Genomic DNA, 21,639 nt, shown 5'->3' with positions numbered 1-21,639 from the left:
GGCCCAGATTTTGGTTCACCCCTGGAACCTTGACATCAATGCAGTGAAATCTCAAGTAATTTTCCTCTCAAGCTGCTTCATAAATGTGGCCTACAAAGTGTTTCCTCAGCATGGTTTTGTTATTTTAAGTGAAGCCCTCTTTTGCATGTGAACTTCATTCTTCCTTCAAAATGTGCCATTAGTTTGTAATATGCACTTTGTGGTTTTACGCAATTTAGTAAGGCAATTCCAGTCAGGAATGCTGGACCCTCAAAAACCCTTCACCTCTGACTGAAGCAATGTTTTTTGTCCGTTAGGTTTTTCCTTATTAAGAATGAGGCCTTGGACTTCCACAGGCCCCATAGCAGGAAGTGAGGCCCCCGATTCAATTACCTTTAATCGAGGCAAGGTCACTGCTACCAACAGCAACAAAGGGCCACCCAAAACCCCCACACGCTCCCCACCCCCCTTTTTGTTTACTGTTAGGTCAGACACTTCCTGTTGATGCAGTCACATTCATCTTTGTGACACTCTGCTACTAGGCTTTGCATTATGCGTATTTCACCTTTTTATATATCGGGGACCTGAGTTGTCCTGTTAACCTTTCAAACCTAAATCATGATGACTGATGGCCTAACATACAGCCCAACGGCCCTTTAGGAAACCTCATACTCTCCCACTCAAAAGCTATCAAGAGCAAACTGCTGGCTGGGGACAAAGAGAGAACATTTCAATTAATTTTACTGGACTTCTCTGAGCTATGATGTTTTCTGCAGAGTTGATGTTGAAACCAAACACTTCTTTGTTCCAGTGATCCACTCAAAGACCTGCACTGCATGATATTCACATGCACATTAGCTGTCTCCAGCAGCTATTAAACATATCGTAATGAGTCGTAAGATCTGCTGTAAATGTATTTTACCATTGCCTAGGGGTGAATCTGTCACAAGGTGTGTAATGTAACACTTAACCTTTTAGATGGCAAATTATGGCAACAGACACACACTCTCTTTCTAGCCTACAGGCATTTGTATCTTTATTTTATAGTCAAGTCAGATCCGTGTAATGCCTGTGGCGAGGGCAGAAAGCGCTGTGTTGTGATAGCCCTTCTTCATTTCTCCCCAGGACACTTATAGCAGTATATTGTCCCTTCAAAGAGCCCCAGCTAGAGCCTACACACAAAAAAGCTTCTGCCATCTTGATTCTAGATTAACTGAATGTCTATAAAAAGGCACTGAAAGAACATAAATTTGGCTTGAAATGTTATGAGAATGAAAAATTGCATTGGACTGGAACCACAGATTTTGCTCAGACGTGGTTTTGAGCTCAGCTGGCGGTGTGGGACAAAAGCTTGCTGGACATCTGTGGGCCAATTAGAACTGTTGTGACTGTGTGATTAGCCTGCTAATGAAAAAGCCAGGAGAGATGTTTGATCTGGAAAATGCTCGCACTGCCTATGTGCTACAGTTCCACTTTTACTGTGTGAGTGACTGAAACCAAACCACCAGATATCTTTTCTCTCTTCCGTACATTACCTAAGCATGTACAGTATTTCATTTATGATGTTTCATCTATTTTATGTCAAATGTACCATGAGTAAGGCTGCCTACTGCTACTGTTTGACTAGTTCAATCATTCTAGTGATTGGGGACTGACATGAGAGAAATGATTTGTATATTTTTTAGCTCATGTTGGAGCGAGGCAGTGCAATAAAAGCAGACACTAACAACTTGCAGATCTCCTTCGTTGTTTCCCAAACACATGCTGTTTTACTCCTTGCAAAGCATATTTGGCACACAATGGCACATCGCACATATAGCAGCATTGCTGGCAGCGATGCAACACCATGTGAGCTGATATTTACCAGGACAGGAGCCAGGCTACCCTTTCTTTGCTTACCTTTAACCAACACATTATTCCAAACCCATTTATTCCACCAAAACATTGCACACACTTTACAACACTTTACAATAAGCTCTTTAAAATATTTGACAAGTGGTCATGCTCAGTCTCAGACACCTACCAGGATGTGCATGCTGTTGCAGCTCAGTACCCTGCAGTAGTTCAGTTCATTGCTGGTCTGAAGTGTGACCTTGGTGACCCTTAAAGACACAGAGCCCGGCTGCTTTGTGCAGGTGAACAACTTTTTTAATTAGAGGAATGCAGGAAACAAACCATGCTCAAGAATGCAACCATCGCTCTGCTTGATAGGAATCAGGTGATGGTGTGTGCACACCCTCCCTGCATGCCCTGGGACAAAACCTGGAGACTGGAGGGGTAATTTCATGCCCGAGCTGTCCTCACAGACAAGTGCACTTAAATCATATCTGTCAAAGAAATTATGACAGCACCTCATTGGGCAGGAAACAACATATTTTCTTGAGAATAAGACTCCACTGTTGGCAAAATAAAAGCAAGTACCTCCCAGGTCTAGACTGTGTAGAAGTGTTGTTTGCATGTATCTTGAGTTTGATTGGCACTATAGATATATATAATTTCTGCTCTAATCACGAGTGTGCGTGCTGATTACATTTTTCTTTGACATAGTTTAAGTTGTGTATAAACTCACCGTTTCAGAACTATGGGGTAGAGACTGACAACTTGAAGAATCTGGTGGTGAGGATGAGAGCTGCCACTAATAGTCTGCACATGGCCACGTCTGACCGCAGGAAAAGCCCCGCATATGACGGCAGCAATCCACGCAAGCCACCAAACGACTTCCTTACCTCTGTGGTGGAGCTGATTGGTGCCGCAAAGAGCCTCCTCGCTTGGCTCGACAGGTAATAACATTTTCATAACCACCTGCGCAGATCAGATATCAGAAGTGCTGCCATACGACCACTGCTTACACGAGCTGCATATATGCTTATAGAAACTCTTTTGATTTTAAACCTGCATAGAAAGGTTTTTTATATTAAAAACATTTTAGTACCAGGTGTATGACTTTTTTGTTCTTACCATTTTTAATATAAACTTGGTGCAGGAAATAAAAGATTATTGTGGGTCTGATGGCCAATATACTACATAGTGCCCTCTGCTCTTCCGGTGACCTGCTCTTAAAAGCATCACACCATAAAAGCAGAGCATATTAAGCAGGTTGCCAGGATTAAGTGTTATCTGGCACAATTTAAGCTTCTCTTTTTGTGGCAGGCTTGGCTAAAGCGAGTAAGATGACGTCATGATATAACTGGGAGTTGTGATGAAAGCAGCATAACAGTCTTTAAAAGTGCTGTACTAAATGTTAAATTACATCTGTAAAGTTAAAAAAATTTTTGAAGTAATTTACTTTTTTTTTAAAAAAAGCCAATGTGTGTTAATACTGTTTATAGATTTTCATCTATTTTAATAATTTGTCAACGAGATCATTTTCACTCATATACTTGTACTGCCGAAAGAATCAAATCCTCCGACTTAGTTTTATGCTAGCTGATGGTATATATTACTATAGCAGTAATAATAGTTCTGCCAGAGCAATTTAAGAAGTTATATATATTTTCGTGTATGTGTGTGTGTGTGTGTGTGTGTATGTATGTATGTGTATGTATGTATGTATGTATGTATGTATGTATGTATGTATAAAAACAAAAAGGACTGCACTGAGGGCTGGGGGTTGATGTATGGGTAGCTATTTAGGAATTCATAAGCATATGTTTTAGATGGAAACGGGGAGAAAAAGACAAGGAGATGAAATGGCACCAGAACAGTGACATTCTTGAGTTTTAACCAAGTCTGTCTGTGGCCAGTCACCCAAACACAGTAATCAGACCAAGGTTCATTGAGTGTTGGTAGCTTATAGCTGACTCTGCATCAGTAAATCAGTGTAGACGCACACTCCCAGGCCACTTTATTACGTACACCTATACCATCTAAAGTAATTTAGTATAACAGCTCTGCCATTTTTTTTTTTATGAAGCATACAATGTTTGCCAGTTTCAAGATTCAAGACATTATCAAGAACGTTTACATGTTTGTAAAGGTATAATTTATGGCTGAGCTATTGGATTGTGTTAAATTGTGCAGGGTTACTTTAAAAAAGAGTGTATATCCAGTCTTTCTGTTTTAAGCATTTTTATTACGTGAAAGTTTGGCGATAAATATCAAATATTGTTGTCATATGCTTTGATTTAAAAAAAACTTTTTGAGTGGGTGAACAAAGTCTCAACTCAACTCTGCAGTCCTTTACTGGTTCCTAATGTTCTCCCTTTCCTTCTTTGTCTGTTTGCAGGACACCTCTTACAGGGATCAGTGACTTCACAGCCACCAAGAACAAGATCATTCAGCTGTGTCTGGAGCTCACCACCACAGTTCAACAGGTCTGCACGCAAGTTAGCTCAACAGCACACATGTAGCTGGCAAACAGACACACACAATAGCTTTTTCCACAGAGCACATACCATCCCGGGGGCACAGACATGCAGGATAAAGTCTAGAAGAAGAGAGTTATGGGAAATGTGGCCTGGCAGCGATGACATGAAGCTGAAGCCAGCAGTCTGTGCACGTTATTGCAAATGCTGATGTTTTTCTTGGGATCTTTCCCCCCCTCATGCTGGCTAATGAGGAGACCCCCTTTAGTGCAGGGATGTTTAATGGTAAACGTCGCTTTTGTGTTGCAAGTTTCATAAAACCCATTGGTACTCTTTTAAAGGTGGCTGCCAACGTTCCCCAGGCTGCCGTACTCCTTCAGCCATGTGGTTCCTGTTTTTGCTTCTCCAAGATGCTCGCAGTGGGAGACCAAACTGTCTGAAATCGTTTCCTGCCTGTAGGTTTAATGCAGGGATGAGGAGGTGGTCCATTTGATAGCCAGATAAATGGCTAACGGTTAAAACAGAGCATCAGCATACATCCACTGTATTTCGCTGAGAGAATTGCTGTAGCATTGCATCATGGTACAACTCGATGTGTGCTTCAGTTTAATACAAGCAGTAGTGGCTGGTGATACATACTGTATGTCTTAAAGCTGGTGAGTGGCCTTTCCTTCAGCATCAAAGCCATTAACTCGTATGTACAATTAGTTCTCCCTAAGGGGTTTGACTGAAGCATAGCCTGGTAAGGAACTCATTTTACACTGTCAGTGAAAGTGGCCACTGAGACTGCAGGTGTCACTTTTAGAGGGTTATTGCGTCAAAATTAATTCCTTTCCCAGAGTGCCTATTTCCTCACCAGAGTCTGGGATTTCAGCGCCTCTGGTGATTTACTGTGGGTGTCTCGGTCATGGTCATCCAGAAGAAGTGGGGGGTATACATTTCCCACACTGCCATATGAAGTGGAGAGGTTATGATGGAGAATAAACTCCTGGTGAAAGAGTCTTGTAAGACTGCAGAGATTAGTTTCCTCCTGCAGTTTGGTCCTCCATTGATTATGAATCAGCTCATTGCAAAATATGCAACTGCAGAAATACTGATGAAGAGGCTTATTTCCAACTCATCCCATCATCACGTATCTAAACTTTCACAATGCTTTCAGTGTTAGAATACTCTTGGCATCCTTTCTCATTTCTTTGTACCATTTAGACTCAGGTTTGTTTTTTTGCAGCCCAGAGTATGAGCCGCTGGTTAATAAAATAGGTTGCACAGGAGACTGCCACAGTGATTAGTTTTATGATGTGGGAGGACGGCGTGAGGTTTGCCCAGCTCGTTCATGAACTTCAGCCAAGAATTAGGGCTTTTGAGATCGCACAATTTATGTGTTCTGCCTGAATGAAGCCTGTGTGTACACACACAATGGGACACGGCCATAAAACTGTGAACACATCACCCATCCTGGTTGACCTGCCAGTGTGGAGGTCATTCTCTTTTAAAGAACGCATTTTTCATTGATCCCCTGTGTCTTTTATCCAACCCTGAATTGTTGGATCAGATATGAAGTTTATTCCTCCATATTTTTAGCAGAAAAAAACAGATTCCATTATGTAGGTCAAACACTGAACTTTAACAAATATATCCATAATATGTTGATACCTTCTGAATAACAGGATGTCAGAAGGCCTGGTCTAAAGTTCTGCAGTCCATGGACTTTATTTCACTCCAGTGTAAAGGCAGCTACCCTCTAGGTCCCTGCACTGTGGCAACACTCCTCTCTCTCCCAGCCACTTCATTGCTCGACCATGCAAATCCACTCTGGTCGCAGATCAAAGGCCCAGAGAGCAGCACACAGAGTCATCTGATCCTCACCGGCTGTGGGATCAAGTCCATAACGTGAGGGATCAGCACACCCAGGGAATTGTCCCTCAGCCTCTCTCAGCGCTTAGTTACGATCTGGCTCCTGTCTACTAGAAGGACTTTGATTTTGACAAAGATATGGGATTAATTTGGATGTCACAAACACATCTTAGAAGGATTATCTGTGATATTTTATTCACAGGATTTTATGGTACTATGAAACGAGAAATGTTCCAAAAGCTTGATGGGAGATGTGCCAAGCCATGTCTGCAGCACATAATGATACTGTTTTGTTTTGCTACCTCTAAACATCGAAATATTTTTAGTTCATCCCTCTTAGCTCAGTCAACAGTGTAGTCATCAAAACAAGGGCCAGTCTCTAAATGAAATATGCAGTTGCATGTTTACGCAAGCATTGCCAAATTCTTTCTGAAACCACCATATGTTCTTGGCTGACTGAAAATATATTGTATGGAAACATGGTTTGGGAACCAATACATGTCAACTGAAACCTATTATGATTGTGTTTTTTCCTGCTAAAGGTTTATAATAGTTTTTCCACCCAAGTAAGGGAAACATGGCAAACTCACATGTATCTTTACCAGTCCTTCAAACAGGCACTCAAACGCAGATCCAAAATAATATTTAAGCAGCATAGGATGTACTCAGCTTTGATGTGAAGCCATCGCTCTCGGCCACAGACAGTCATGTAAATCCTGTCAATGCAAACAAACCAACAGTATGACAAGCCAAGTGCATTTGAAAACAGACGTTCCCCTTTAGCCCAGTGGAATGTACAAGCTATGGAAATATGGAAAAACTTGCTCGACCCCCATTCGCTGTCTGCACAATGGATTTACAAAGAGTAACAGAGCTGGCTTTGTACATGGCACTTGCCTATGCATGTCACTAATACTGTGAGGGCCACAACACCAGCTTCCCTTTATTTTGCTTTCACAAAGGCTTGTGGCTTGTGAGGGCGCTCCAGAAATCAGAGACATGTTGAAGTAGATCTCCTGTGCTCTGTAGTTTTGACAGAAGCATTTTACCTGTGTTGTGATGGATTGCTTCCCTTGGGGCATTCCCAACATAGAGCCAATGCTATAAAAAGGCAGCCCCCCCCCCCCCCAAAAAAAAAAAAGCCCTTTCAGCACCAACAACACAGTTGTCTGCTGCGGCTGTTGCCTCAGCTGTGTCCAGTCCAGCTGCAGTATGCACTATGAGTGCTGTGTTGGGACACTTGGAGGGGAAGGTGGTCAGTCTCCCAACTGACTTTGCAGATTTTATTGTTTGTTCCTTCCTTCAAACAACTACTGTGTCTTATTTGACTTCCAGACCCCCCGTTCCCACTAGCCCACCCACTTTTAACTGTGGAAAGCAGGGATGCATCCAAATGCTTGCAGAAAGCACTATTTGGATTAGGGCTTTCTGAACATCATGGCATGTTTTCCCCAAATATACCCACCATGTCATCTACTCATTGTTACTACATTGAGTGTTAGGATGGTGTTTACATTCCAGTATAGTTCACTGAACCACACAGGGCATTATGCAATTACAGCTTCCCTAGAATTTAGGCAGAGAGGTAATTTGAATATAAAAGCTGTTTATTTGTGGCTGTTGACCATGTTTCTCAGTTCTATATGTGGAATGCTGACTATATCGCATTTACCCAACCCCTATACTTTTTTTTTTCTCTCTAGCCATTGAATAACTTCTTCCCGGTTGTTTACTGCTCACGAGCCTAATCTGTCTTCTGTTTAACAGGACTGCAGTGTCTATGAGATGGAAGAGAAGATCCTGGAAGTTGTAAGTATGCTGCATGTCTTCTCTTTGTTTCCCATAACGTAAACTAAATGAGACCCAGAAGTTCCTACATAGGGAGGCTGGTTGATTGTTTGGGTTTATTTTCTTATAGAGATTGTGTGACTCTCTGCAGCAAGGGCAGTTTTCTGAGTGAATAGAGCAGACGGGTCTATAGGATTGCCAGCAGAGGAGGCGACTCTAATACGCCCCAGCCATCAATCTGTGTTTCCTGTTGCTGACACTCTCCAGACCCCTAGGGCTAATACTGGGCTTCCTCTAGCACTCTGTCTCTCCCTTATACAACCTTTAAGCAAAGTCTACATTAGAGCTGAGTTTCTTTTTGTCCATTTCTTTACTTGGTACTCTTTTGCATTGTCCTGCCCTCGTCTTTGCTCTAATCTTTTGTTCCCAGCTTTTTTGTCACCTTCTTCTGCTGATTCTGCTCATGCTGCTTTTTTTGTTATTTTCCTCCACTTTCTGTCTCTCATTTCTTTATATCCTTCATTCTCCATGCGCCCAACTCTACATAAAGTGTACACCATGTGTTTAAAACAAAATGCATGTGGCTGAGAAGAGACGTCACAGAAAAGACCCCTCTAATGATGATAAATGACAAGCAGGGGATGAAGCACAAAGGAGGACACAGGACTGATTTCAGTGTTGTGTGTGTGTGTGTGAACTGGTACGTCCAGTTAATAGCACACTAATGGTCCCTTTTTAGCCCGTTAAGCCTTGTGCTAAACACGAACATACACACAAGTAAAATAACTTCCTGACGAAAGATAAGGTCTTTGCGTCACGAGGAGCAGTTTAACCTGACTTGTTGTAACCTGTAAAACACACAATTGTTCCTGGTTATTAAAGGCACAATACAACATTAGAGTATTTGGCTCACTGCTTATAATTACTGTGCTGAAATATATATCTAGTTTTGGTCATCTATGTCTTTTGTTTTGCCCTTCCTATGCAGTCTAAGATTTTGAACAGCATCTGTGATCAGACCGTGAGAACCACCTCTGACCCCCTGATGAGCCAGTCGGCCTGCTTGGAGGAAGTCCAGCTGACCAATATCAAACCGGGAGAGGGTCTGGTAAGGAATGCTGGGATCTTTTATTTATTTATTTATTTTTTTTTTCAGCCCTAAACCAAATGTCTGCCTTATGGGTGTGCTGGCTAGGAATGCATGCAATGTGTGTGAAATCGTGACCCACACATCTCTGTCATCTATTCTGTCCCTCTGGAAAGTTTGTAATTTTACTAAAACCATAAATGAAATTTTCTTGGTGTGTGTGTGTGTGTGTGTGTGTGTGTGTGTGTGTGTGTGTGTGTGTGTTTTTTTGTTTTTTTTAATTTAATTTAATTTTTTTTTCTCAGGGGATGTACATCAAGTCTACCTACGATGGGTTACATGTCATCACGGGAACCACTGAACATGTAAGTATAACATTAAGTTGACCACAAGAATATATTCAGCCCCTTGTCATGCTTGAATTATATTAACCATTAAAAAATGCAGTGAGAGAGACTGATTGTAGTTCAGAATGAAGCAGTTTGCCATTGCACTGCTGCCCATCATACGTCTAATGTCAAATGTCCTCAATTCATATGGCCAACTTACTTAGAAATCCCTTTATTACTGTAGTTTTTGCACCACACTTAAGAAACAAGCCTGATATTGGTTAAAAAAAACACCTCACTGTCATCCTCCTCCTCATCTTCCTCTTCATTCTCCTCCTCCTCCTCTACTGAGGGCACACTGAGTTATCTGAAGGAGTTCAGAACTGCTCATCCGTTAAAGGAATTGTTTGTTTCTGCACTACTGTAACCAGTAAATTACACAAACAGCCTCCACAGCTCCTACCTTTCCCCACACTGAGACAACCAGTCAGTGACTAATACACCAGCATCACTGCCACGGTTGGATCCTCACGCCTCCGGTGCTTAATTGTGAATCAGGACCTGAATCATCATCATCATCATCGTTAATGACTAGTTAATCCCGTTTGACATCTGTGTGACATGGAAAAACAATTCAACTGATATTTATACACGCAGGGAGTGTTTGTATTTTCTCACGATTTGAACTTTGAGTGTTTGTTCATCAGATATTTGCTTTTTTTAATAGAGAATTTCAAAGGCAGACAGATGAAATCAGGCAGGGGTGGCAGTAAAGTAGCTCCAATTTCAACAAGGTTTTGTAAAGTGTGCTGTGTGTTGGCAGCAAGTGTCAGTGTTTTATAAAAGTGGTTTTATAGGCGTTGACCTTTACCTTGCTTGTCCTTTAGTCACCTGCAGACCTGACCAGGAAGATCCATGCTGGTGACGAGGTGATCCAGGTTAACCAACAGACAGTGGTAAGAACCTTTTGTTTTTGGTCCTTAGATATTTGACAATACATATTGTCAATTTGAGTACACACACTAACTATTAATGGCATATTCACTAGCAAGGACCACAATCAACAGATACAATTAAATGATTTATTGATAAACAAACAGTATATATATATGTATGATGCTTGCAGTAGCTGAATAGACATTCGAAAGCATTGTGGGGAAGCTACGATAGGGAAATCCGCTGTAGCGCCTGGGCACGACGGACCCCCATATAACCCTATATAGAGGAAGAAGATGAGGAGACCGGGAGGGGTGCGGAATAAGAGAGCGAAGAAGAGGGAGTGCGTTGTGTGGGTATTTTTGGAAGCCGGGAGTGATGTCATTGATGTGTGGTCCTGCTCCTGAAACTCTGGTAGCCCCACTTAATGGTGGGGGTGTGTGTGGGGGGTGTGTGTGTGTGTGTGTTTATATGTTTATGTTTGTTCTCATGCTGTTAACCAGGTGGGCTGGCAGCTGAAAAACCTGGTTGTCAAACTGAGGGAGGAGCCCACAGGTGTGTTTCTACTCCTTAAGAAGAGGCCCACAGGCACAACAGGTTTCACCCCTGCCCCACTTAAGAACATGCGCTGGAAGCCCCCTGTCCCACAGGTACATGTACACACACTCCCACACTTGTTCCTTTCATTATGGAAGATCAACAAAAGCCTGCACATCTAGTCACCATCAAACAATTATCATCTTTATAGGGAGTTGGCTCCAAAACAGCAAGTTCAGACAAGTGTCACAGTGCCACCCTGGAAGTGCTGCCGGCTGAACTGAATAGAACATTGAGTTTTTCTTTATGCACAACATCAGAGCCAAACAAAGTCCCATGATGTCATTCAGTCTAGGAGATAAAGCTGCCGGCCTATAGAGTTGGAGTCTAGTTAGATTGTATCTGGTTCATTAGAAGCAAATTGTCCAGATGTTGCCCTCAAAAGAAGACAAAAGGACTTAGGACTTATTTGGGTCAGGGGTAGCTAATAAATATTGTGCAAATAAGGTTATGTGACTGTAATCCAATTTGCTGCTCTCCCTCATGAAAACACATTAGGCTTAAGTTAGCTTTTTAACCACCATCTCCGCACCTGAGTCCCCTCCAACAGACAGGGAGACAATAAGCCTGTTGTAAACTAAGACTACCAAATTTCAGGCTCCGGCATTGTCTTATCATGCGTAGCCTTTTTTATCGCCTGAGAAGGCAAGATGAGACGATATCAGACAAGAGTGGGTTTCTTAAAACAACAAAGAGCCTCTCAACACAAAGGTGGCCAATGTCAACATGTCCACCAGCATCCTGTTTTAACAAGTAGTCAGGCATATCAGAGTTGGCCATCTCCGTTTATCTGTGATAATACAGCTCCAGAAGGCAAAACAGACGCAAATCATACACCCCGATTCAGGAATGAATGACACTGGCTTTGTAATACTGTATAATTTCTACACATGGGAGCTATTTGGTAAAGGAAAGGGGGAATGATTCATGTGATCCCCAATCGGATGTTTTGTCATTAATACCTCACATCTACTACACTGTATCATCAAGACATATCATTTAGGTCTGATGAGAATGGCGGTAAAGAAGAGTCGTACATTTAGTCAAGGGCACGATGTTGTCGAGTGTTGGGGAACATAACTGTGGTAAAATGAATACAGTTTTAAGTACACATCTCGCGGGCTATTTTTGACTTCACTTACAATCTTACCATACCTCAAACAAGAAGGTTTATACCCAGGGAGACGCACACAAGCGTCTATCTTACCACATGTGGCAAACTCCTCCCAGTTGCCAGCAAGTCACATTTAGTCTTAATTTAGGAAGAAAAAAAAACAACAACTATGCAATGACCTCCATTTTGTTTTCATCAGTAAATGGATATACTGTATACATAGAGTATCCCATGCATCCCAAGCATAGTTGAGGTAAAATTAATTATCACTGATTAATTCATGTATGTGAAGTTATTGGTTTTAATTAAATTGTTGTGCCATATTTTTTCAGAACAATTCCTCCTTGATCAGAACCCAGTCTCCCTGTGGCTCAGCGAACGGATCAACCAAAAAGGAGAAGCCAGCTATCCTGGACTTGTACATCCCTCCTCCTCCTCCAATACCATACACCCCACGGTGAGCTCTCCCATTTCATCTGCCAAGCTTATTATTTTATAAAGGTTTAGTTTTTTTGTTCAGTTCTAAATGTTACCACGTATAACACAAGCCATGAAACAAGAGCGATCCAGTCACCTCTTTTCAACCTTGGCCACATTTCCTCATCCAGGCCTTAGTGGCAGTTGGATAATGAATCTTGTCCCGGACCCGTGATCACCTTACCTCCCTCTCCTCCTACTGCACATTCTGGTGCGCTTGTATTCAGCCCACTCTGCTCCCACCAGTCCCGCCATAGTCGTTATGCAACAGCTGTTTGTTCTTCCACCTGCAGGAAGATGACAGAATGCGATCATACTCTTAAAATGCTACAGACTGATTGCTGATATGAAGTTTGTAGCCATGTCATATTTATTCCACTGGAATTACAGAATCATAGCATTGTTTGCTAACAAATGATCCTGCTTTATACTGTAAACTGTGGAGAGGCATGTTGTGTTGTAATAAATAAATGAGCCTTTGTTTCTCCACTCAGAGAGGGGAGAACAGAATCCTTCTGCAGCATTAGTAAAAGACCAAAGGGCTCTGAGTCACCCAACTCCTTTCTGGACCAGGAGAGCAGAAGACGCTGCACCATTGGTGATTATGACAAGCTAACCGTTGGCTTTCCCATCGAGGCCAACGTGATCCAGCCCAGAATGAGGGAGCACAAGCCTTCTCGTGGTCAGTATTTTCTCATTCAGTGAATCTTAGAAACAGACCACCAAATTTTTTGAATTGACAAAATCCGATCTTAAAATAATGCATTTGATAAATTATCAAACTCTTGTCTCTAGGGAAGCCCCGGCCCCTCTCTATGCCAGCGGACACCTGCGTTGGGGTGGTTGATCCCTACGCTAAGCCCTGGACACAGGGAAGGAAAGGTATGTACAAGCATGCCTTCACTTTAAGATGAAACCCATTTCTGGGGAAATCAGGAGATAAACAGCTAGCTTGGTTCTGGCCAAAGCAGAGCCAGGCCAGCTGTTTCCACTCTTTATGCCAAGCTAAGGTAACTGTAGGGTTGGGTATCATTTCAGTTTTATCGATTCTGATTTTACTTATCGAATCTGGTTCCTATCGAATCTCTGTTCTGATTCCAATCCCTTCACCACGACTCTGGTCCATCCATCTACTTTCTCCCTGCTCATCTTCCACTTAGTGGCTAAAGTAAAAGGAGTTTCTGTACAGAGGCGTCTCTGGGGACTCGTAGCTAAGAAAAAAGAATTGGAATAATTTGTGAAAGGTGAATGTCAGCTCACCTGTGTTTTGTACTTGAGTGTGAGACGTTGCTACTGTTAGCGTTAGCTCTATCTGGGGCGTCATTGTAGCTGGGAGACTGCAACACACTGAACACGGTGCATTCTTTCAGATTCACCCATTAAAGTAAATGCTTTGTAATATTAGATATGCTTCCTCGCTTGTAAGAAAATATCCTTACTGCAGGTGTTGCATTCTGCTGGGTCGTTATCTTTTTTCGTGAAGCCAGGTATTTAAACAGAAGTACTCGCAACAAATGACGTGACGTTAAGGAACTGATAAGCAGAACTGAAATGCACGTGTTAACAAATCCACAGGGCCCACAGGTACCGATTCCAACTAAGTTGCTGGCTTCAGCTCCATACCAGACAGACAGATAGATAGAAGAGTAGTATTTATCTTCTCACCTAACTCTCTGCAAGAATAAGAATATTTCCCAAAATGTAGAACTAAACCTTTAAGTATTACCATAGTGCATAGATGTTGCACAATGCTTTCTTCTGAATGAAGATTTAAAATAAAAGGAAAAAGTGTCAGAAGCATGCGACTTTGATTACTGCTGGTTGATTTTATTTTAAATTTTTTACTCAACATATGATTTGTCACAAAATCAGTATCATGTCCGTTTTTTTTGTCTGTGAATGGATTAATAAAAACACTCAGTACCTCCCTTATAATGCTGCTGATAAACTGACTTGTCATTGTCTCTCTGCTTTAGGTGAAGACCTCCTGTACAGATACCTGAGCAATGAGAGGATCCCCACCATTGCAGAGGAGGTCCCTTCAGTGTCTCCACCCTACAGGCCTGCAGGGGAACGTCACCTCGTCAGAGTGGACCACATCAGGGGCAGCCGCTACTACTCCAATTCAGACCTCCACAACAGCGCCACCATCCCGTACCAGGAGGACTTGAGAAAGGCCCCCGTAGCCCCCTCCTCCAAGCGCACAACAGCAGAACGCTCACTACTGGTCAGTTGGATCACGCGGCTTAAGCTATTGACTCACTGATGATGCGCTTCCTGTCCGGGGCTTCCTGTTCGTCTTGTGTCCTTCCTCAGTGCCTTTGATTTTTAACGCCCAGCTGTTTTTTTTGGCAGCTTCGGGCTCTTTTACACTCCTCTTTCCCCACCCTCCATATTTCCGTGGTGTTGCTACTACTACCAACTACTACTACTCAACCAAAATTGCTTTTGTAGTACTCACTACATTACGTCATCACCCCTTTAACACTGCCCTGTCCTCATCTCTGACTACAAGTCCCATCTCTGCCTCGAGAGGATACAGTTTGTTCAGGTTTAGGACACTTTGGCCTTGGACTCCTGTACATAAGAAGTTATGTCATGTTTCAGTTGAAATGCTCTCTGGTACCATTATTTAATACTTCAGAAAACTTGCCTGATGTCACCTCAGCTGTTTGCTTATTTTGATTTCATTTGCATTAATAAGTTATAAAAACTAAGTGAAACAGCATATTTTGTTAGTGAAACTGTTCTTTTACTATATATTACTGTCTCTTTCAAGTTACACTTATTTGACCAGTTAGTTACATCACCCTCTGCCAAAGGTTGCCTCTTGTAAGCTATGCATATACTTGAGAAAGATTTTTATAGTCACTTTAGTCGACAGTGCTGCATTGGTTGGTAAAAGGATGTTTATATCTTGTCACTAGCAAATATTTGTGCTGGTTTCAAAACTACATGCACTCTCTTCAGTAAACTTGTATATCCTGTGTTTCAATTTACACTGCAATTACCCACCTAAACGGCCTATACATACTGCTGGCTGACGGTAATAAATGGTATTTCCAAGCCGGTGTTTTGAACCACTCTTTTAGGACACACACAGCTAAATTCTGTTCGCTCGCGCTGTGGAAAGACCACAGATCACAAGAGACAGAATGACAGTATTATTTAAGAAAATGCAGGGAAGAAGTGTCTGTTGTTGCTTTATCTGCCTTTTGTAAGTTTTGAATAGTGTTTTATTAAAAATTGCAGTTCATGTCAGTAATGTTTTGTATTGTCTTCATTTTACCATTGCGTGTGGAATTACTGCTTAAAAACTATAATTTAGCGTATGGGATGATACTACATTGGTGAACTATGCTGTTCCAGTATACATACAAAAAAATTACATATTCGCATAACAATCTGTCAGTGAAGGGCAGCTTTGGTCGTTATTGTCTTCCACTCTTGAGCCGGCCGGATTTCTAACCGGCTACAACCTTTGAGGTGAATCCTGCTTCTGTGTTTTAAGCATGTAATGAAACGGGATAGCAAATGTCAAGTTACCTTTTCTCTGTGACTCAGATGGTGATGCTTATGTAACTACTTCCCTCTTTGATGAACTTTAAATTCCAGCTGGGAGACCATATGTTCAGAGCAGGTTTTTCCAGCAGGGGTCTTATTCCTGCACATATGTTGCCTTTTAAACATTTAAAAGCCAGGTTAGGATTACTCTGCCTGACAGCTTTCGCCATTTTTATTGATTTGAATAAATGTTGGCCTGGGAAGGACCAGCAGCTTTCAGCATGGAACTGAAGATCTGACTGCTGTCAAGAACGACCCACCGGTCTCACCTCACTCACCTTTGCTTGTGTTTTCTCTGTGCATGAGTTAACCGGTAGAGATGGGGCCTCTTTTCTTATCTCTCCTCCACTTCTTCTTCCCCATGTCATGCTCTGCCTAAGCTTGCCAAGCTCTAGTCGCCTGCGGTCCTCGCTAATTTGCACTTTCTTAAAACCCGTGGTCTGCCTAAATACTACCTGCACTCTTGTTAACCCACTGCTAAGTTTGCTAACCCACTAACATGTTATGCCTGCTCATCACAAACGGTTACATGGGAATGCTGAATTATTTGTAGATTGTGCATGTGGAATCTTTTTATTATTTTTTTTAACTGATCACTTAAATCACAGATCGAGACATGAATGTTTTGTTCTCTACTTCTTTTTTCCCCTATTCTGGAGAGGAGTTCCATTTAGCCACAAGACAGAATTAGCAACAAAAAAAATCTTGTAATCGAGATTCAAGGCTACATGCAATTAAATATGTCCTGTAGTTTAGTTGCCTGCAAGTGAAGATGCCGCAATTCTACAGTAAACATTAAAGTATTTCCACATGAAGTCATATGTTGGATGTTGACTATAAGCAAATACACAGAAATAATCACAAAATGAATACTGATCAACAGTAGCTTTGAGGGAGTATCTCAATCCGAGGCTTAAAGAACAACTATAACAGAGAAGCTGACTCAGTCTACAACATGCGTTAACACATGAATCTTTATGTATCACAGGGACTCGACTGGCACTCAAGCAGTGACTTCCTCAACCGGTGAGTTCCTTGCTCTCTTCCCACACATGCATATATACATGTAGTCCATAGGTCAAGTGAGAAACATAAGAACAGGGTGGGTCTAGTTTTCCTACAGGGAGTGACAGTCAGCAGGCTGTGGAATCATTTTTAAAACAGTGGGTCAGTGGGTGGGCTGCTTTTATGATGGGGGAAAATAGGCCATAGACAACCAGGGGCAGTGAGAGAGAGAGAGAGAGAGAGAGACAAACAGATGGTGATATAAGATGCTTTAAGAACAAAAACCATAGTCACTATCCAAGTGTGACTGCATATCAATTGTTTAATTGTAGGGTCTTAAACAATGTGTGTCTGTGTCTATTAGGAACTGCAACACCATAGTCTCCTCCTATATAACTGATCTCCTCCTACACAGATTTTGCCAAAGTATCGCCGCTCTGCTTCAGCCTGACAATAAACAAATAAAGAAACAATAAATATTCCATGTTAGATTTCCCTCAACACCTCAAATATGATGCAGAGGTAAAATGTGCTCAAAAGCCTTTTTTTCTGTTCTTTGCTTTTTTTTGGCTTGTGAGCAAGGCATCAAGTATTAAAAATGGAGAAATCTCAGCCATATCAACCCCCTCCTGACAATTTATGGTCATTTTGTTGGTGCACTACAAACCTTTTCACTCAGCGGAGTGCTAAATCAATTTAGATATTATTATTAAATGGGTAGATACATTTCTGTGTTTCTGATATTATTATCTCTCATGTTCCAACATGTCCCACACACCAATGTGTCCATCCTTCCGCCATCCACCCCCAAGACACCTTTACATGCCGAAGAATATTTAGAAATGTCACTGTTATGACAAATCCTGATTCTTCTCTGCTTCCAACTATAAATAACCTCATCCTACTGCACAATATGACGACATCAGAGGATTGCTGTTCCTCCATCTCGATCTCCTCATCCGTGGCCCCCTGTACTTCCGCTGGTCTTGGATGTAGGGCCTGAGGAGGTGTGACTCTCCACATTAACACAGTGATCGATGACTAAACGCCTCGCACAATACCCCCGCCCTCCCTGGCTGTTCTATTCTATTCTAAGAGCCACACACAGACACATCTCATCCGGTTTGTTGCACGCTCGATCAAAACACATTACTCACATTTAGAATATATGGAGCGATGCTATAGTAAATTTTGCAGATAAGCAGTTGACTCTTCGTTGGAGGAGGTTTCTGAACATGTGACACCGATGCACGCAATGTAATTTGATTGACTAGCTGGTTAATCCGTTAAAAAAAAACAGTTTTTCCTCTTGACAAAGCATAAAATGTGATGGTGTACCAATTTCATCTCTGTCATTTATCAAATAAACAGTGCGGGCCATTCTGTGTGGCTGGGAGGGCAGAGCGTGTCTACGAAGTAGTCTGAAGTCGCAACCTGCTAAAAAAACATTTTGTATCTCCTTTAGCAAACTAGTAATTTATGGAGGAGACAAAGACGTGAAAATTTATGGATGACAGGAGGAGGAGAGCACCGAAAATGTTAGCAATCGAAAGGCAGGAAAAAACGAAGCAGAGACAATTTCATACCCTGAAATTGCAGGGTGAGGCCCAGCTGAGGTAAATCAACTATTTTAAGAATTGGGAACAAGTTCCTTGTCTGCCCATGCTGCTGTGGCTATCAAGTATTATCAGAACCATTGGCAGGCTAACTAAATGCCAAACGTGAAAAAGCCTCCGTGGACTGTTTTGTTCAGGCCGCATCAAAGAAACCTGGATTTGAACATAGATAAACATCATGACTGGGATGCAAAAAGTGCAATATGTGTTGGAAATTTTAAAGAGACACTTTTGTCTGATCTAAACTAAGACTGTTTGATCAAGCTTCTTGGTGTGCAGGACAACTTTACTGTAATGGGATGCTTGACATCAGCTTTAGTGGTCTGCTTCAAACCATTAAGTGCTGACTTTGTCTCCTCTTTGTTCTTTCAGATATAATCAACCACAAATACGATCCTGGTCCTTCTCTCAAGCAGTAAGTATAGTGTGTTGGGTCAGTCCGCCTAAACTGGCGAAAGAATTATGTGTATGTGATCATAACAGTATGTGTGTGCATTTGTGCGTGAGGTGGTCCACTGTGCAATGAGAGGAATGCCGGTCGCTGCAGCCTTGGCGGGAGGAGGTGAAACTGAGCCTCAATTACAGGCCCATAACATTATACACCGAGATAAGACAACACACACGCTTTCCCTTGCACTCGCTATCAAACAAAAAACACCAGACCAGTATACAGCAATGCAACATGCAGATTGTGAGAAAGGTCTTGACTGAGGATTAGGCCTGAATACACACTTTGAAACTCTTCCTTTTTAGCCAAATATCTCTGTAAGTAGAGGATGAATTGTCAATTTTGTTAAGACGTCCATGGTCCCCAGACAATTAAGCCCAAGGACTTTGGTGATCCTAGTTGGAGGATGGCCATGAAATATGGTGTAGAGTACGACATTCATGTCACCCTCAGGAGAAACGATGGGGATCCCTTAACTTTCCATCATCCATCAAATTATTTGCTCAGAATTTTGAGTATCTACAAAACTAATCGAATTAAATGTTATTTATATAGCTTCAGTCCATAAGAGAATTGATCTCATTGCACATTACATATAGAGCAAGACTACACCGTAATATTACCCAACACAAGCAAATACTTGGCTATGGTGGCAAGGAAAAACTTTTTAGTCTTAGCGTTCCTTTGTGTAACATGTGCTAACATGCTAAACTAAATGGGGAAAATGGTAGACATTATACCTGCTAAACATACGCATATTAGCATTGTCACTGTGTTAGCTTGGCTGTAGACTCTTCATTGAATTTTGCGTGTGTGGCAAATATTCCAGTATCTATTGACTATGGCAGATGTGGAAATGATGTGGACTGTCTTTGCACACACACTTTAGAAGCCACACACCACAGTACCATGAATTACTGTCAATCTGTTAATGGCACATGATTAGGCACAGAGTAAGTAGTGGCATGGGAACAAATCACATTTGTACAGATTTATGGTCCAATGGCAACTTGTTGTTGCACCAAACAAGAAAACCTTGACCCTGTGGTCAGCGTCTATACAGGGTCGAAGGGGGGATTACAGGGATGAATGGAATATTTTACTCCTTTTGTTCCTGTTGCTGGCTACATTTTGGATTATTTGTGCATACACCTGAACGGATGGATCTGCTGTGCAGAAGAAACCTAATTCATTTAAACCGAATCCTCATTCATTGCCATTCAGTACTGCATGTAGAGCCATAAATGACTGAGTGAGCACATGTAGCAATATCTAAACTGAGGTGGTGACCAGTGCCAAGTCAACTGGGCAGTTACTACCAACAGCAAGCGAGGGGCATGCACCGCCGTCAACTGAGCAAGCTAGAATTTGATATCATTTCCTGCTCTGCACCCTTCCCCCTTTACACTGTGAGAGATTCCCCTGCTGAATAATAGCCACTCTGTTTGCCCCTCTCTCATTTCTCTCCCTCACACACACACAGTTTCTGGGCGGGAGGGGGACATTAGCTAAGTGCCGTGACAATTCTCAGCATGGATCATGATGGGAGATTGAGCACTACAATGGTGTGACCAATCTGCATTCCCGTGAATCCTTCGGGCCTTTGACACGAGTCGCAGGCAAGATTACCTCACTTCCACCGGAACACAGATTGAGCAAAATGCCCCTTAAAATCACCCTAAGGTGGCATGCTGAGACCTTTTTCCTCATCACAGAAATGGGAAGAGTTTTAATTGTGTTGAAATCTTTTATTTAATTCAACACGTGTAATTGAAATGTTAAAAGGGGGAGCTTTTTGAGGGGGTTTAGGGGTAACACCAGGAAGTTACTTGACATGGATGAGAAAGATCTAGGGTGACAAATGGGAGGGGGGTCAAAGAGGAAGCTACAGTGTGAGAATGTGAGAGATGTAGAGGGAGGGGGTCTCCTCATAGTCATTTCATTCCACTCGCTACGGCAGTACAATAGCAAGTGGAAAGAGAGAAGAGGGCCCTGTCTATTTAAGCACAAATGAAATTGAGACTATACTAACGCGGGACTCAGGAATGCTTCTACTGGTTTACCGCCATCCCAGCACAGGCCAACATAGGCCTGAACATCCAAGCTTCTGCACAGAGACAACTTGGGCAGTAATGTTATGGCTAGAAACCCACCGAGACAGCGAAGGGTGTTGATAGCCAGGCCGCAGCCTCACTGAGCCACGAGTGGACTGTAACATGAAACACTTGTTTTTATCCTTCTTTCTGGAGGAAACCACATTGTATTTTGTGAAGTTGTCTTAAAGCAATAAAAGGACAAAAAAATGTTGCACTCATCTAGCTGGGTCCTGACCTTAAAACTCCTTTCACATTAGTGATATGTGAGATTAAACTTATTCAGTTGGGGGCACTCATTATGAGTTACTGTGTTAATGGCAAATTCTGAGCTTTGACAGGTATTGGAAGTAGGTGATTTGTCGTTTTGCAGTTGAATTTAGAAAAGTAGAGCTCAGTCTAGTCTAAAATCTGTGTAACTTAATGACATTAACTTAAGAAATCGTCT

The 21,639-nt window shown here is 42.0% G+C and overlaps 1 protein-coding gene across 1 annotated transcript in view; it reads left to right on the top strand.

The window, feature by feature from the left end:
- The window catches only part of LOC119910280 (connector enhancer of kinase suppressor of ras 3-like), a 39,895-nt gene extending 24,165 nt beyond the window's left edge, over positions 1-15,730 (top strand). Inside the window, exons 3-13 of the mRNA XM_038728788.1 lie at positions 2,557-2,759; positions 4,205-4,292; positions 7,905-7,946; positions 8,914-9,033; positions 9,318-9,377; positions 10,229-10,297; positions 10,781-10,927; positions 12,321-12,445; positions 12,960-13,147; positions 13,261-13,347; positions 14,442-15,730. Of these exons, the coding sequence (XP_038584716.1) occupies positions 2,557-2,759; positions 4,205-4,292; positions 7,905-7,946; positions 8,914-9,033; positions 9,318-9,377; positions 10,229-10,297; positions 10,781-10,927; positions 12,321-12,445; positions 12,960-13,147; positions 13,261-13,347; positions 14,442-14,731 (1,419 nt within the window). The 3' untranslated portion in view covers positions 14,732-15,730. The remainder of the gene's footprint in view (positions 1-2,556; positions 2,760-4,204; positions 4,293-7,904; positions 7,947-8,913; positions 9,034-9,317; positions 9,378-10,228; positions 10,298-10,780; positions 10,928-12,320; positions 12,446-12,959; positions 13,148-13,260; positions 13,348-14,441) is intronic.
- The last annotated feature ends 5,909 nt before the right edge of the window (positions 15,731-21,639 follow it).

This window comes from Micropterus salmoides, unplaced genomic scaffold, assembly GCF_014851395.1.
Source record: "Micropterus salmoides isolate LMB-PRFRI ecotype aquatic unplaced genomic scaffold, ASM1485139v1 Ms_hic_scaffold_19, whole genome shotgun sequence".
Lineage (NCBI taxonomy): Eukaryota > Metazoa > Chordata > Actinopteri > Centrarchiformes > Centrarchidae > Micropterus > Micropterus salmoides.
Note: the sequence above shows the minus strand (reverse complement) of the source record. Positions and strands in the feature narration are given on the sequence as shown.